This window comes from Colletotrichum navitas (genome assembly GCF_030913465.1).
Source record: "Colletotrichum navitas strain CBS 125086 chromosome Unknown LY79scaffold_50, whole genome shotgun sequence".
Classification (NCBI taxonomy): domain Eukaryota; kingdom Fungi; phylum Ascomycota; class Sordariomycetes; order Glomerellales; family Glomerellaceae; genus Colletotrichum; species Colletotrichum navitas.
Window position 1 is genome coordinate 217390 of NW_026850596.1, and position 17059 is coordinate 234448.

Genomic DNA, 17059 nt, shown 5'->3' on the forward strand with positions numbered 1-17059 from the left:
TTCAATTGACTGTTGCGCACAACACCATGGAATAATCTAAATATGAACAATAATTTTGATATATTTTAACAGTTTCTTGGGTCTCGCTGAGTGTTTCTTCGAGCAGTAAAGCAGTGTGAAGGGAACTAGTGACAGTTGACCCTGTGGCTGGTTGCGTTGTTGCATTGACTCTTGTAGGTAGAAACTGAAAGAAAAACATCGGCTGTGGCCAGGTTCCGATATGAAGGAGGGCCATTACTGCGCATCTCCGCATCTGTTTGTGGGTACGAGAGTGCCGACTTATGAAGTTCTTTCCGCCGTAGGCATATTGATATGTTGAGCAGGTATGAGCCCTAGCTGACCTGGGGTTTCTTGGTTCATCATGGCGTATTGTAGATCAAGGTCGGAAACAGGTCCTGGGTGTGGCTTTTCGACGTCGGAAAGAATCTCGATGCCAGAATCTGCGGCATTCGTCTCGTATAAGAACAGCCAGCTACTATTCTGATCTGTCGGGAAATTCCAGAACGAGTTCCAATTCCAGGCCCAATAATCGCAGCATCCCATAATCCCTTCTTCCATTGCATCGCTAGTCGAAGGTGAGGATGTTCGGCTTTCGGGGGATGCATATACCATCATGTTCATCGGGGGGGAGGTGCTGCCAAATGCTGGCTCGTGTGGACTGAGTGCTCCAATCGAGCCGTCCCTTCTCCGTTGGTGTGGCAGGATGTCCATGTTTGAACGGCGGTGCTTCTTTTGTACTTTGGGAGGCCTCCCCGCCTTTCGAACCTGACTGTATACACATTCTCGTCTGCGTTGTATACAGCGGTTGCATGAAGGCTTCTGTTGATCGCATTTCAACTTCAGCTGGGTGCAGCAATCACAGGAGTTTCTCAATCTCCTGTTGCTCACCCCCATCTGAGAGGAAGAGGCCGATTCCGAATCCATGGCTCTGTATATATCGCTGAGATGTTGCCATATCAACATGGGACCATGGCCCCTTGAATACAGAATTCTTCTTGAGCAGAATGAGGGTGTGGAGCGTTATCAATAGCTGGTTAAGTATGCTGATTCAAGCAACTTCTTTTATTCACTCATCTGGAACGGTAACTCAGAGGCATCCCAGACAAACTCAGAGTTAGTAGAGGCGACTGGAACTTTAAGCCATGCCGGCAACTGGCAAAGTGTTCCGGCTGCCCGGTAACGAGGCAACCTGGCCTATCCTGAGTCAACAAGCAAAATTTTCGGAAAAGAAAATCCGTGCCGAACATAAAGGCTGGATTTTCCAATGACAAATTCACCCATGGTATTCCATGTGCGAGCACAAATCGTGTGTAGGTCTTCTGATTCAGACCAGCTCCGAGACAGAGATTGATTATACATCTAAATACCTCCGTCAACTTTGGCTATGTTCTCCATCAAACAGAAGAATTGCCATCAATCACCGGACTCGAAATATGTAGACGGTAATGACTGACAGAGGCACTCGGCCGACGAGCGTTTGTTTCGGCTCTGCGGTACATTCTACCTTTCCTACCGTCCCAACGCATTTACTCTGGCCCAAAGCGCGAGCCGTTGAGACGATGTTTTAGGGTTGATGCATGATTATCGGCAAATGTCTTCGAGAATCTACGATCTCCGGCAGGACGGTAAGAAAGAAACATCGGCTCACTGGAGTTGGTGCCAACGGACGGTGCAAGGTTTCTGCTCATGGTTCCGATAAATTCACATGTAACTTTGTCCTCTTGGGGGGCGGGGGAATCGGCGGTTGCTCCCTGACGGAAACACAGACTTACTCGCTGCAAAGTTTCTGCCCACTGCTTCTCTCGACCATTTCAGATCATAGGGCTGGGAGTGATCTGATCGAAGATACCTCCTCGTAGCGAGATGGACAGTGCAGCAAGGCCCAGTGTCTAGTAGGGTATCTATCTCAGTGTCGTTTGACTTGGAGCTTGGACTCGAAAACATCCTAGTGCCAAGCCATTGGGTCGCAAATACTATTCCAAAGCAAATCGCATTGGACCTCATGCCACTCAGACTCTTCCGGGCAGTGGGTTCAATGGCGGAGTCCAATCTTCAATGGCGTGACTGATTACTTCGAATTGGTACGTACAGTCTAGACTTTTTGTAGGGTAACATAAAATTCAAGGCTTACTCTTTTCGGCCCCGCTTGGGTTTACTTTTATAACCTTGTTTCCCAAAACTTATAACTATCAACTACCATGATCGAAACACGAAAGCCTCGTTCCCCTCTCGAGCTCATTCCGATCTGGACATGGCCGACGCTACCTATATGTACCGAATGTCTTGCGGTAAAGCAAAGATACCCAGTTCTCTTCGACTATGCCAACGGCCCATCCCACATCAATTCCTTGCTTACTATGTTAGCCAATCACTTCACCTATAAATATCAGTCAGTACTATACATCCATCGAGGTGAAGAGGATTTGCTCCCTGAAATTATATATATCTCGTTGAGAGTCGTCATGATCACCGATTGATGACCAGAAAGACAATAAACATTGAATCACCTTGTATAGCATACAAATCTCTCAATAATGGCTGTCCGAGCAAATGAATAATCAGTAAGGAATTGAGTATAAGATGTGACGCCTAGAGCCTGGCTAGGGGAAATAACCCCTGAAAGTATAAACCTTATCTCTTGTTCAGATTATGATTCCATGCCGATGAGTACGCGCGTGCATGTGGAACCTGGGAAATAACCAGAGGTTAGAAATTGCCCATCCGAGCAGGGTATGGACCACTTTTGTAGGAATGGATACGTAGGGCCAGTAGAGGAAGGGCCTCCTGGGCAAGAATCTAGGACATGAATTCACACCACCTTCGGGGAAATACTCGTGCATCCTTGAAGTTTATTTAATTTGTGGGGGTACGTGTTGGTCATCTTGGTGTCGAGATGCTTCCTGCGAGTAGGTACCTGTACCTCGGACTTCGGAGGAGAGTCCGTAGTGGCAGCAGGCAAAACCCAACTTCAGTTGCTTGTAACAACCGTTGGTGGCACGTTATAGGGCAAGGCTATGTTGCTGACTGGAGTAATCATCGCATGATGTGTATATCACTCCTGTCTACTCTAGATCAAGCTATGCCTATTGGTCCAGTTGTGAAGACTGTGTCGGCTCAATTTGACTTTCTTTTGCCAAGACGTATCAACGCTTCCTAATCGATCGCATGAGATCTCAGTTGCGTACCGTAGCTGTATGTAGCCTATTGCTTATTAGAAAATAGCGATCTAAACATTCCTACTCTTCCTCTCTAGTTAAAAAGTGAATACCTCTGCCAATTATCCTCCAGATATCGCAAGATGGTTATCAGGAGCAGGGTTAGTTATGGCTTACCAAACATAAAATGGGGGCGGGGGCAGAAGCATCATTAGTAGTTGCGGGCACTTCGGGATGACTCGACATCAACTACATCACTCATATCAACCACTGTAGGAGGTCAAAGACGGGCTACGCTTGATTTGTATAATTTCTCGCTATGGTATGCATCGATCATCTAGGGATTTGATCTGGCCCGAAGGGCAAGAGTGGTCTATAGAGGATCCATAGACTCTGCCCATCCCCTGCGCTAGCAGTATCTGTTTGCCATGTCATCGACCAGTTGTGACACTAAAGCGAAAAGAGCGACATGTCTGAGACCCATTAACGCCGGCGAGTAGAAAATGAATCCAAGGTGCATTTTCACCACGGCGTATATGTGTAGTCAGGTGTGAATTGATGATACTTGAGATCATTCCCGCAACCTCCCCCTCATTCTCCACGCCGGTTCGTGGAGTGGTATCCCGCCACTAGCGGGTTTACCTGGACGAGACTGGCGGACGTTGTCCGCTTGCCAGCGGAACAATGGCGGAATTCGGGATTGCGCAGCTTCGCATAACACAGCTTCGTGGGTCTTTTTTTCCTCCTTCGAATAAAGCAAAGCAAGTTTCTTCTTCCTTCATTCTTTTTTTTCAACACCTTGATCCTGAAGAGCGGCGTCAGATGGCGTCTTCGGAACATTCTGATCTTTGTTCCGCCATCCATTCCGAGTTTTTCGCTGCTTCAACTCAGCCTCATCGTGTCGCGCAGCCATATTCAACAGGCGACTTCGTCATGTTTTTGGACGGACCGAGAAGTCAATCCTGTTGCGAATATGTCCTGGTTGCTTGGACACCATGAACTCTCTCGGAGATTGACGAAACAACTCTCTTCCAGCCATAACCGTTGAAGCAGCCTGACAAGGCATCGCCCTGGAGGTTGCTTTGGCAGCTTTCTACACAAGTACGAAGCCAACCTCAACGACCACACCATAGCCATGAAGTGGCCTATGTGGTTTTAGGGGTATCCAGATCTTTGAAGAAGACCAAATTGGTGAAGTGCGAGGGATGGAAGAGGCAACCGCCATTACGTGGGCAAACGATTGTTTTCCGATATTTTACTGGCCTAGATACGAATTGGCTTATTGGACCCTTCGATCGTCTTAGATGAAGGTTTTGTCTGCGGATATAAACGAAGCAAGAGGCTTCAGCGGTTAACCCTTAAAACGAACACAGACCCGGGTTCGGTTTTCCAGCCTACGTTGCGACGTCATACTGTTGATCCTTGTTGCAATGGAGAGCATGCACCGCACTACTGGTGCGTCAACAACTGTTCAGAGAAAGCGTTGGAGGTGAGTCTGTTTGTCCTACACTCGAAGCTGCCTTTGGGAAGTAGGTGATCGACATGGCCAACTTGTTTTTAAAGGTCCAGAATACATTTCAGTTTCTCCATCGAAAACTGACGAGGAAAGAAAAGCTGGACTAATATTAGAGAAGAGGGGCGTGGTCAATTGCTCACTCCAGAAACCACCCAGATGAATTTGTCAAATTCAACGAAGGAACAGATGCCGAGGAGAGGGCACGAGGAAGCTGCAAATTAACAGGCAGGAGAAGTCCAGCAAGCCAGGAGATGGGCAGCGCACGAAAGTTATGTGGGGGGGGGGGGGGGAGGCTGGTTATGCAGCACTGAGAAAACAGGTGAGGACCATTACTTCGGCTGAGCTGTGTTGCACCATGAATATTAACACGAACCAAAGGTTGCATTAGCGAGCTCCACATAGCGGCCGCTTCTGGATGTCTCCGGGTGGCGAACTAGGATCTCTGGACTTGAAGATTGCGGGAGCTCCCGTCTGGGGTTAAGGAACTCGGCCCTTCGGAGACGACGGAGGCAAAACGTCCACTGTTTCGTTACAAAAAGCCGCAACTATCCAAGCAGCTCACCGGATTTGGATGACCTGTTCAGTCGCAGTCTGGCGCCCCGCCCCCCGAACGATATACTATGTATGCAGCGGGCCTGCGACAGACTACTGGAAGACAGGAATGACCAGCGAACGTTGCAGGCAGACAAGGGGTTCTCAGTTGCGCGGCGCAACCCCCCAAGTCCCGGATGAGATCAAGATGGCGAAACCCCTCATTTTCGACCATCGTCTGAGTGAGCTGAGGTTACAGCGGGCTTGATTGGACAGGAATGACATCCGTATGCTGGTGGCGGCACACTCCCCAATACGGGTTCCATTAAACATGAACCAGCAGCGCAGGTCACGGGCACTCGATCCGAAGAAGCATGCGAGTGCGTACTGGGAGGCATGAAGGGCGTTGCACTAAGCTAGGAATCCCATCTCTGCTGGATCTCAGAGAGGACGATGAGGAAGATGATAGACAAAGCTTGGGAAGGTGGACAAAACGGGCCAAGAAACCAACGGGCCAAGAAACCCACCGGCTCGTCGCCCCGCAAACCCGCTAAGAGGGGCTATCCGCGTAATGGCCCGGGCATGCGGAGAAGGCCCATACCGGTATATGCGGTACACCCAATCTAACCGAGCCACTAAGGGTCCTGGAAGTCGTTGTGGGAAAGGGCGGGGGAGGGAGCGTCGGCCCCGACCAGTCGCTGCAGGCAGGCAGCTGTCTGTCTCTGGCGTCCCGGGCAAGTGCAGGCGAAGGCGTAGGCGTGGAAGGGAGAAGGGACGGACGGAGGCACCTGGGACAGGGAAGGAAGCAGGTGACAGGTAGCTTCCCCGTTTTTGATTTGGTCAATCGCCTCAGCCCAAAACATTGACGGGCACCTCTTCACTCGCGCACGGCATTGCGTCCTCGTCCTTGTCAGACGAGACAAGCCCAGGCTCGGAGCGACAGAGGTCATATACCGACCATGGTCCGGCAACTCTATGTTACTGCTCTCCAGTCTCGTACAGCAAACAGCAGCACTCAACGATGAGATACTCAACAGCCTGCTCGGCGTGTCGGTAAGTCGGTCCACCGATACGTTCGTTCCCTTTGAACCCCCAGTGCCCCCCCTGGCCTCGGCCAACTTGGGAGTCTTTGGGCTATGAAGCCATCGCTCACTGGCGACAACATCACAGAGCGCGACGGCGAAAGTGCGAGGTCCCTGTCAGCGGCGGCCAGTGCACGTACTGCGCGGCCCAAAACATTGCCTGCTCGCGGGCAGGCTCCATCATCCAGCCCAAGGCTGCGCCCATCAGCCCAATCTCTATGACGACCCCCGAGACCCCGACCGTCACCGAAATTATGCTCGCCAGCCCGCCCGGAATTACGCCCTCGGCAGCCGTCGCCGACAAGGCGCTCTGCACCGAGCTTGTGGAGCTGTACTTCAGCTATATCCACGACCAGCTCCACTCTCTCTTCCACAAGCCCAGCTTCATGCTCGATCTCCACGAAGGGACCGCCCCGCTGGTGCTGGTGTACGGCATGATGGCGTTATCAGCGAGGTCAGTGATTGCACTTGAATGCCCCTGATCTAGACTAAAACACTCAAGATTCTCCTCCAATCCCATATTCAATGGTATCTCCCCCATCTCCAGAGGAGAGCTCTTCGCCAACGAGGGGAACCTGTTGCTCAACTTGCGCAATGTGTCTCTCACCAGTGTTCAAGCATGCGTCCTCCTCGGCGCATACTCCATCGTAGAAGGCGAGGCAGGCGCCGAGACCGTCTTCTACTCAGCGGCCTGCAGGATAGCCAACTATCTTGACCTGCCCAACCTGCCCACTCCTGACCCGCTTCAACGGGAGATTCACATTAGAGGTAAACTAATCCCATGTAACTGCCCATAGACCGCGGCTGACGAGTATAGTATATTGGTCGCTCTGCATGATCGACGTTTGGTCATCCACCGGTGTCAACCTTCCACTTTTAATGGACCGTCGGATGGATGTCCCATTACCTATGAACGAATCAACGTTCCTCAACATGACCCGCGCAAACAACAATCACTTTGATTTCATACTCTCCCCCAACCGGGAAGATTCGCTCATTGCTCAAATGATTAAGCTGAACAGCATTTTGATGAGAGTCAATGACGCCATCAAGAGCCTCACCTCCGATGTTGACGTGACCAACATTGACGAGACTGTATCTCAGCTGTCCCAGGAGCTAGAGGCCTGGGAAGTTGAGCTACCCCCGAGCCTCCGCGACACCCCAGACAACCTCCACTCTTTCGCCGCTCAAGGGCTGGGCCGTATCTTCATTGCTGTGCACACTGGTCACTACCACTATAGCCAGCTGCTCTACTACCAATATCTCGATGAAGTCCAACGTTTTCCTACATCACCTACCGCCCAAATGTTCGCCCGAAAGTGCAAAGAAAACGCCATCTCCATGTCACGCATCATCGACCTTGCCAACACCACGCCCGGCTGTGACGCCAAGTTCAATATGCTTGGACACATCATCGTCATTACTTCTTCCATATTTATTCATACCCTACTCTTCGAAACAGATGAGGCCGAGATTGCTAACGCCCGCGCAAGCCTCGAGCGCCATTTCAATGCGCTTGTTGCCTTGCGCGTATACTGGCCCGCGCTCGAAGTCTGTTTCGCCCGCTTAAAGACTTTTCATGAATTGTGCCGCAAAAGCATGAGTACCAGCTACCGTATGGACCGTTGGATGCTCAGGTTTCTGACCGAATTTGCGAGGCCGATTGACGAGAAGGAGCGGGACGAAGATGGCCATATGGACCTCGACAGGTGGAGCGTGGGCAACATCGGCATCAGTCCGGAAAATTGGGCGTGACGATGCGAGCGACTTTGACTAGGACTAGCGACCCAGTGAACCCACTGAACACCGTGACTGCCGTTCCAAGAATCACCCACCGCAACCATCAAATTCCGGAAGCAGAGCAACGCGCAGCTACGTGGGTTTTGCGCCTGGAACGGTGTTTTAAGAAATCTTCGCGTGCTGCGCACTTCCGAGGTGTCTATGAATGTCACCCTTCCTACCCGAGCTGACATCACTTTGAAAAGACCAGCAGAATAGCGCCACACTTGGGGTTTTAATCCGCAATCCAAGTCTAGCTGTAAAATATTGTAAATATCGATCTTGAATCGGGGTTTGTATTTAACGTTTTGGTTTGTGTTTCCTTTGGAGGTTGGTGCATGGCGGGATGTGGAATTGTGAAGGCAAGGATGTCACATCTACTAGGAGTAGATTTGGGGCGACGAAAAATATAAGGAAAACAAACCTCCCATTTCATAACTAAAGGACTACTTCTTTCATTTCCTGATTCTCTCGTGAGCTGTCTCACCACAGATGCTTCATATATGAGCGAGCCGACATTCTCATTCCGCTCCCCGTAAATAGGCCCGGAGCCCTGGTATCGGTGTCGATATCCCCGGCAGATCAGGGGCCCGGCCCACTGTTCCTACAGCAAGAGGAGCCACTATTCGTATATGAACCGAGAGGCACAGCACACCTCATGCACGAAGGATGCACATCGTTTACTAAAATTACCTATCCTCGGCTTATTGCCGTTCGACTTCACCCCCGGCGGGTGTGCCAGGAGGAACGAACATGGCTCCCGCGTCGACTCAGATTCAACCCAAGAGCGAGGATGGACTAGACGAGGTATCGCCTCACCCTATCATGCCTCTTTTAACTTATTGTTGACTGAAGAAGGCCAAGCAAGTGTCCAAAGCACGCTTCATCTTGTTCCTTGGAAATTAGGGCTGCTGGGGCCGCATGCCCTCTACGATGGGGAGAGGCCGTACAGAGGCGGACTCGAAAGACGAATGGCGATAATTGGGAGATGCGGGAACTCGGGACCGAAATGAATATCCTGATACCGACTTGGCTTTTGGGTTCAGTATCAAAGTATGGCTTTTCGTAATTATATCAGAAGGCTTAAAAAAACATTCAGTCCATCTGCGAAACCCTGTTCTGTGGATGTCAGCATCATCCACGCTGTTGGTGGTCTGGAAGCATGGATCTGACGATCGGAATACCCGCAACCCCTGGCCCGCATCGACCTATTGACAAACCAAACCCTACATGGTATAGCCTTCCAAGGAGGAGATACAGCCAGATCGCAATTTTCTTTTCTTGTTCTTTACTCCCTTTTGAAATTCCATAAGAAGGTGCTCAAAAAATCTATAAAAGCAGGTTTAATCATGTTTACCGTTTTGGTATGACGATCAACGGCTTTTTCATACAGAAGTGTGTGGATAGTGCACCCTATATATATACATATATATATATAGATGTATGCATGTATTACGATACGAAATCACGACTTATGCTACATGTGCCATGCTAGGTTCAATGCCCGGCGTTTTTCAATCACTAAATAAATAATTAGACCAAAAGCCTGTGACCCAAAAACAGTGCCGTTAATTGCGGGCAGCAATAACGCCTTATATCACCTCGTGACAAAAACATTAAGAAATTACTAAAGAAGATAGACCAAATCCATACATCACACTTATTCCTAGGCTGTTCAGTCGGAAGTTTGATATGGTTGCGCTCCCGCTCTCGCAACTGGCGGAAGAAGCGGCAACCTAGGGTCGCAAGCGAGTTGACCACACAACAAGGCGGATGCGACGTGCTGTATAAATCTGCTGTGGAGTGGATGGGTAGCTAACACCCGCCTATCCGTATAGCCATCAGGTCCGTCTTGTGGCAATGGAGCGACAAATTTGCTGGTATAAAGACTGTGACTTGTCATGTTGGCCGGAAGCTAGTGAGATAGAAGTTTATGAGATACGGACACTCCGGAGCCGCCTGTGATATGGAACAATAGAGCAATTCTCATGAAATCTGCAGAACTGGTACTGGGGTGGCAGGTTTTCTTGGCCCAAAGTTCATTGATTGCCCCAGTAGACTAGATATTTCGGCAACCTCTCCGTCCATTTTACCCTGTGATCCACACACCCACAAGTCTCTGAAATGAGAGGGGTGTTTTTGGGTCGCTTCTTCTGTCTGACTGACTCGCCGATTCCCTTGCTATATTACCCAATATGATGGTGGGGATGCGATGTACAGGAAATAACACCAAGAATCACTGCTATGTGATTAATTAACTCACTACATGACACACATAGCCTCCGCAGTTAGCGTTCGTAAAGCGCGCAGTGGCATTTGATCCGCCAACAGGAAGTGCCTGATCGGGAAAGTTCGGTCCCAGCATTGTAAACCTCTGACGCACTTGAATTGCCATGTTGACCAGGATCCCAGCTGATGCTCCTCGCAAGTTCAAGTTTGCGAGCTCAGGATTGGTTCTTCAATCGGGGTTCATCTACCTAACGGTACAATGTGCCTTCTCTCTGCCGGCACCCATCTCCCACCAATCATGACTGGCCCGCATCGGGAGTCCGGGGTAAAACGACCGCATGGGAAAAAGCTCATACGAGACTCAAACTCTCGACGCCTAATCCATGTGATGTGGGCTTCTTATGTGGAGTACATAAAAGGAGACCCAAGTCACCGCCTGATCACCGCCTGATATTAGATCAGGCGGTCTCCCAACCTTAGGATGGGACAGCAGCACATTCTTTTAACCTAGGAGTGCCGCCAAGATGAAGTCTTTCCTCGCTCCTCTGGTCTATGCCACAGTAGCGCTGGCGGCAAGCCGCACATCCGCGCCCAATGGATGCTTGACTGTCACGAAGTCGCCTGGCAGCGGCCAGTACGGCACGGTCCAGCAGGCCGTCGACGCCCTTTCTACCTCGGCCTCTGGCACGCAATGCATTTTCATCGACCAAGGGACCTATGACGAACAAGTCCTGGTCCCTGAGCGGACCGCCCAGCTGACCATTTACGGTTATACGGCGGACACAAGCAGCTACGCCGGCAACAAGGTGACCATCACCGCCAGCAAGAGCCAGGCCAACGGCCTCAACAACGATGAAACCGCGACTCTCCGCATCAAGGCCAAGAACTTCAAGCTCTACAACGTGAATGTCGCCAACGCTTACGGCAAGGGCAGCCAAGCCGTGGCCCTAAGCGCGTACGCCGACAGCGGATACTATGGCTCTCAGTTCACTGGGTTCCAGGACACCGTCCTCAGCCAGTCGGGCAACCAGCTATACTCGAAATGCCTAATCCAAGGCGCTACCGACTTCGTTTTCGGCCAGAGGGCTATGAGCTGGTTCGAGCAGTGCGACCTCCGCCTCGTTTCCGCCTCCGTTGGCTACATCACTGGTAAGACCATTTCCACGATCCCAGTCACCGATCGCTTGACCGAAACTGACACTGGCAATAGCCAACGGCCGCCAGAGTGCATCCGACAGCTCCTACTACGTTTTCAACAGCTGCAACATCGCCGCCGCCGCCGGAAACAACGTTTCCGCCGGAGCCTACTTCCTCGGGCGCCCTTGGAGGCAGTTTGCTCAAGTCGTGTTCCAGAAGACAACCATGTCGAACGCCATCAACTCCGCAGGCTGGGCGACGTGGAACGCCGGCGACAACCGCACCAGCAACGTTCTCTTTGGCGAGTACCAGAACACCGGTATCGGGTCGCAGGGCACTCGCGCCAGCTTCTCCAAGAAGCTCGGCTCGGCTGTATCTATTTCAAGCATCCTGGGGGACACCTACACCAGCGCGGGATACTATGATGCTGCCTACATGTAGGAAGTGCACCAAAGCGGGTTCTCCCCCCCCTGCGCTATACGCGGGCGTGGTGGTCAGATTTCTTCGTACATATACTTTTTCTGCCCAATCGTAGTATATATTAATCACAACGCCATCCCAGACGGAAGTCAATCGAAACTGCCACGAATCCCTCGCGTGATCTTTACTTTTTTCCTATGCAGCTTAGGCTCGGTTTTGTTGCTACGCATTACGCGTCTCGACCCTTGCTAGGCGATTCAGCGATACTTATTACGATGCCTGGCCGAGAAAATCTGCGAAACTCTAAAAGAAAGTTGTGCATCTCGTCCCAAACGAGCCGCGTCAGGTTTCTTCGTTTTTCGTTCTGGGCTACCCCTGGTTGGCATTGGCCTAAGAAACAGTGGATACAGTGGCTTTGAGTTCAGGTAATCACAGCATAGAGCGACATACCACAAGTTGATGAGCTTGAATGCCACCCAGCCTAGGTAGATATCCGACGAAAGCCAGACTGTACGTAATACGGGGGCGCGCGACCAAGCTTACGGACCTCAGTCGTGGTTGGCGTCGCATTAGATAAGAAATTCAAGATCGATTCCGGAGTTTGTCGGTAAAATCTTTTTGGGGGGGCGAGGGAGAGGAGGGCGAAGACATCGCGAGATTGTTGACCAAATGGAGCAACTAAAGCGGTTGTTATTTTCGGCGAAAGGATACAAGACTATGGTGCCACGGCATGATACCATGGTCATGCATACCGAGAGCTGGTTGTTGGACCAAGTCCAACACAAGACTTTTACACTGCGAGAAGCAGGAAGCGTACTGGCTTCGTCGCCAATCAATATAATTCGATCGATGGAAGATCCGGTTGTTCTGGCATATCTTACCATCCACTGCATGCGCCTTGACTTTTTGGTCAATAAACCTGTCTGTAGATATGTTCAACCGTGCACTAACTGAAGACAGCATGCTACCTGTGATATTGCTATTATCAGACTCGATCGCAGGTGCTTCGAGCGATAGTGTTTAGTCTTGGCCAGTTATTGCTGTGGAATACGGAATTGTTTGCAGGAGTGACGCGTGCTGCCCCCGAGGAATGAAATGTGAACTCAATGGCGAGAAGAGACCAACGGGGCAACAGAGGTATTTCAACGATAGAGTAAATGCTTTCGTAAAGGGTAGTTAGGATAAAAGTGTTCGTGCCTGAGGAATATGACAATCGATTTAATGCATTATGCTTGTTGTCAATCGCAAAGAAACGATTCAACGGAAGTAGCTGACCGCACTAATAGCGTTTGAAGTAACCAATAAGTCAAAGCACCCACTTTCCGATCACCCCCACTTGGCGATCACCTATTTCCCACCAAAATACACTAAAATACACCAAAACTACTCCTTTTTACTATAGCTATAACAGTATAACCCTAGCTTCTATAATTCTATAAAAATTCCTATAGTTAGTTAAATACTTACTTTTACTAGACTAGGTTTTTTATATTATTCTTATTAGTATAACTTAAGATATAAGGCTTTATATAAAAATATACTAAAATACTAGTAAATTATTATTAGCTATAACTTAGTATTTACTAGTAGTATAAGCTTAAAACTTTATAAATAGCTATTTTATTTACTATATTAAGTAGTTATATTTTCTATATAATATATATAGTCTTATATAAGCTTATATAAGTAAGTTAAAATTTCTCTAAGAAAGTTTTTTTAGTAAAACTTATATTTAAGTATATACTATAGTATAGCTAGTATAGTCTATAGTATAAGCTAGTAAATATATACTTTATACTATAAAGTAACTATATAAAGTATTATAGGTTCTTTTATTTTATAGTTCTAAAGTTATATAGATTCTTATATTATTAAGAAGTACTAGTATATAATAGCACTAGTGAAGAGAAGTAATAATTAAAACATAGGTCCTATATTATATAGAAGCTAATTCTTAACCTAGCTATTACTAGCCTTTTGCTAGGGGGTTAGTACCTTTTTAATCTTGCGTTTATTTAGCCTTGCTAAGTAAAACACTTACTAAACTATATTAAGAATAATGTTTCTTTAACCTACTAGGTCTACCTAGGACTTTAAGGTAATTACCTATTGTCTTATAATAATTATACTCCCCTTTTATATAATTATCCTAGTTATACTACACTAGCCCTAATCTAGTATATTCTTAAAAAGGTTTAGTTAGCCTATTAGCTATCTATAAGGCCTTTTATACTCCTTCTTAAAGCTACCTTTCTAAGCTTTACCTTTTTATTATTTATTTACTTTTATAAACTTTATCTTTTTTTTATTATAGCCTTTTATTAAGTTCTTATACTATTATTACTACTTTTTTTTTCTTTTACTAGTGTTTTATTAGATTATTAATTTTTTTTTTTTTTTTTAGATTTTAATAACTAATTTTAATAAATAATAACTAATATAATAGTAAGACTTAGCTAATTCCTTAGATTATAAGAGAAGAATTTATAGTATACTAGTGCTAATTCTTTAATAAATTATCTTAATTAAGCTATTTATAATTAGGCTATATATTAGGAGTAATTAGCTAGACTTTACTACACTTAAGCTAATATTACTATAACTTACTTTTTTTATTAGTAATTAAGTAGCTATTTTAACCTATTTATATTCTAATAGGCCTACTAAACTACTTATAAGGTAAGCCCTCTTGTTAAAAATAGTAAATATAAAAATACTACTAATAAATATAACTCTTTATTTTTTAATAGTTTTAGATTAATTTATTACTTATTAAAATATAATAATAATATAAATAGTAACTAAAGTAAAAGTAACTCCTATTATACTTCTCTCCTTAGTCCTAACTAGTGTTCTCTTAGCCCTTTATTATTTATTATACCCTAAGACTATAACCTTGTCTTACTAGTTTCCTAAGGCTTTAATAATAAGTTTTATAACACTAAGGATAAAATTAGTATAAATAATCCTAATAATAAGGTTACTTAACTCTCTAATCCTTTTAGTAATAACCTACTAAATAAGATCTAAATCCTTAATCCTCTTCTAAAAGACTAGTTTTATTATATTAGCCTTATATATATTATATTTATACTATTATTAAGAAGTAAAAGGCTAAGTATACTTTTATTAATACTTCTTTAATTCTAGACTATTAATTTACTTTTAATAGTAGTACTAGATATATATAATATACTACTTATACTAATAGCTATATACTAGTACCTAGGTTTTTTTTTTATTTAGTAGGCTTTTACTAATATTTATTTATCTAGTGTACTACTATAATCCTAGGTAATTACTAGGACACTATAAATATTTTTATAGCACTAGGCACTTTAATTTAGGCTAATAAGTTTATAGCTATTTATAAGCTATTTTTACTATTTTAGTAACTTTCTTAGATAACTTAGCTACTTTAGATATTTAGTACTAAAAGGCTTAGTACTAGCTAGCGTTAAAGAATTTTTCTTATATTTATTTTTTTTATATTTTACTAGGCTTTTATTAACTTATTACTATAGAATAACTTTTTTAAGGTTAAAAATACCTTTATTACTTACTATAAACTAGTGTCTAAATACTATAATTAGATCTACTATAGGCGCTTTAATTTACCTTTACTTTATATAGTAAGTGTTACTTTTTACTTATAAAACCTTATAAATATTTACTAATTATTAATAAGGACTACTAAAATAACCTTTACTTTCTTTTAGGTAATTAAGGCTATATTATATAGTAAATATATAAGTATAAATATATAATAATATAGTTTATACTATCTATAATAAGGCTAAAGAACTTATTACTTACTATCCTTTTACTAAGACCTTAGCTATAATTTACTCCTAAATTAAGGATTTTAATTATAGTTTATAATAGCACTAGATATACCTTAAGTATACTACTTCTTAGATTTCTTATTTTATTTTTTAAGTTAGGTTTTTAGGCTAAGTTAAGTTTAGTTATTTTTATTTAAGTATACCCCTTAGGTACTATATTATTAGGCTTATTAGTTCTTCTAGATTTACTTAAGATTTAGCTTTATTATTACCTAGTAGTAATTAATCTTTATACTTTTAGTTCTTTTTTACTTAGCTTTCCTTATATTCTTTTATTACTTCTTATACTAATTCTATATTATTACTACTAACCTATAAGTTATACTTAGACAGCTAGCCTATCTACTTAACTAGGTAAAATATTTCTTTTTTTATAATATAGTAGTTAACTATATAGTCTAGTTCTTACTCTAGATTATTTTCCTCTAGGTTAAAGAATAGTAGGCTTTAGTTACTTTATAGCCTTCTCCTCTAAGGCTTTAATAAGCTAATATAAAAAACGTTATATATCTATAAGTACTTCTTAGGTAACACTAGGTAATAAGCTTACTTATTTATAGCCTATATTACCTAAAATAGTCTAATAAACTTAAGTACTAATTTACACTAAGTAGCTTTAAACTATAAGTTTTTTATAAATAATAAGACTAAATCTCCTTATTTAAACACTATAGGTTTATAACGTTTATTATAGCTCTTTATTTACCTTTTAATAGCTTATTACTATACTTACACTAAATCTAGCTATAACTTATATAACTTCTCTAAGTAATCTTAGACACTTTATACTTTTCTCCCTTAAATTATGTCCTTAAGATTTAAGTAAAACTCTAGTAAGTACCTTAATAAGGCCTAGAAAAGGCTATATTTTATTATTATATTTTTAGTATTATTTACTATAAATTCTACTAATAGTAATAAATTAGGCTAATAAGACTTATTACCTATAATAAAATAGTATAAGTAATACTCTATAACCTTATTTATAGCCTTTATTTACTTATTTATTTATAAGTAAAAAACTATTAAAAGCCTCTTTTTAATCTTAGACTAGTAGTATAAGTTTAACTAGTATTTACTTATAAATACTAATCCTTTGTCTAATATAACCCCTTATAGTATACTAAACCTAAGCTTTACCTTCTTATATAGTATTTTAATAAGCTCTTCTATAGTAATTAATATACTTACTACTATATATATATAGTACTTAGTAAAATAGTTAATAATTACTAGGATTATATTTATTTTTTACCTCTTAGTTTATACTAGAGGTAAACCTATAATAAAGTCTATTAAGATCTTCTTAAAAGGCCTCTAAAGTAATAGTAATAACTATAAAGTACTATATAGCTTATAAGTCTT

General features: G+C 44.1%; 3 protein-coding genes across 3 annotated transcripts; 2 read left to right on the top strand and 1 right to left on the bottom strand.

The window, feature by feature from the left end:
* Window positions 1–738: 738 nt before the first annotated feature.
* On the bottom strand, window positions 739–888 carry LY79DRAFT_490447 (uncharacterized protein; the record flags this gene model as incomplete). Its single annotated transcript, XM_060553315.1, has 1 exon — window positions 739–888. A coding segment is annotated over one exon (150 nt), but the record flags the coding sequence as incomplete, so codon positions are not given.
* A 5011-nt stretch (window positions 889–5899) lies between these two features.
* On the top strand, window positions 5900–8510 carry LY79DRAFT_636166 (fungal-specific transcription factor domain-containing protein). Its single transcript, XM_060562266.1, has 4 exons — window positions 5900–6255; window positions 6373–6738; window positions 6787–7052; window positions 7102–8510. Exons 1-4 carry the CDS (start codon window positions 6224–6226, stop codon window positions 8037–8039), a joined length of 1602 nt encoding a protein of 533 aa, XP_060411949.1. The 5' UTR covers window positions 5900–6223; the 3' UTR covers window positions 8040–8510.
* A 2174-nt stretch (window positions 8511–10684) lies between these two features.
* On the top strand, window positions 10685–12003 carry LY79DRAFT_560320 (pectinesterase). The gene is made up of 2 exons (XM_060558319.1): window positions 10685–11441; window positions 11503–12003. Exons 1-2 carry the CDS (start codon window positions 10817–10819, stop codon window positions 11868–11870), a joined length of 993 nt encoding a protein of 330 aa, XP_060411950.1. The 5' UTR covers window positions 10685–10816; the 3' UTR covers window positions 11871–12003.
* Window positions 12004–17059: the final 5056 nt, after the last annotated feature.

Excerpts from the sequence above, each read along its gene's own strand:
- LY79DRAFT_636166 (XM_060562266.1), top strand. The coding sequence starts at position 6,224 with ATGAGATACTCAACAGCCTGCTCGGCGTGTCG. Across the intron at positions 6,739-6,786 it reads ATGATGGCGTTATCAGCGAG|ATTCTCCTCCAATCCCATAT; the intron begins GTCAGTGATTGC and ends AAAACACTCAAG. Across the intron at positions 7,053-7,101 it reads ACGGGAGATTCACATTAGAG|TATATTGGTCGCTCTGCATG; the intron begins GTAAACTAATCC and ends TGACGAGTATAG.
- LY79DRAFT_560320 (XM_060558319.1), top strand. The coding sequence starts at position 10,817 with ATGAAGTCTTTCCTCGCTCCTCTGGTCTATGCCACAGTAGCGCTGGCG. Across the intron at positions 11,442-11,502 it reads CTCCGTTGGCTACATCACTG|CCAACGGCCGCCAGAGTGCA; the intron begins GTAAGACCATTT and ends CACTGGCAATAG.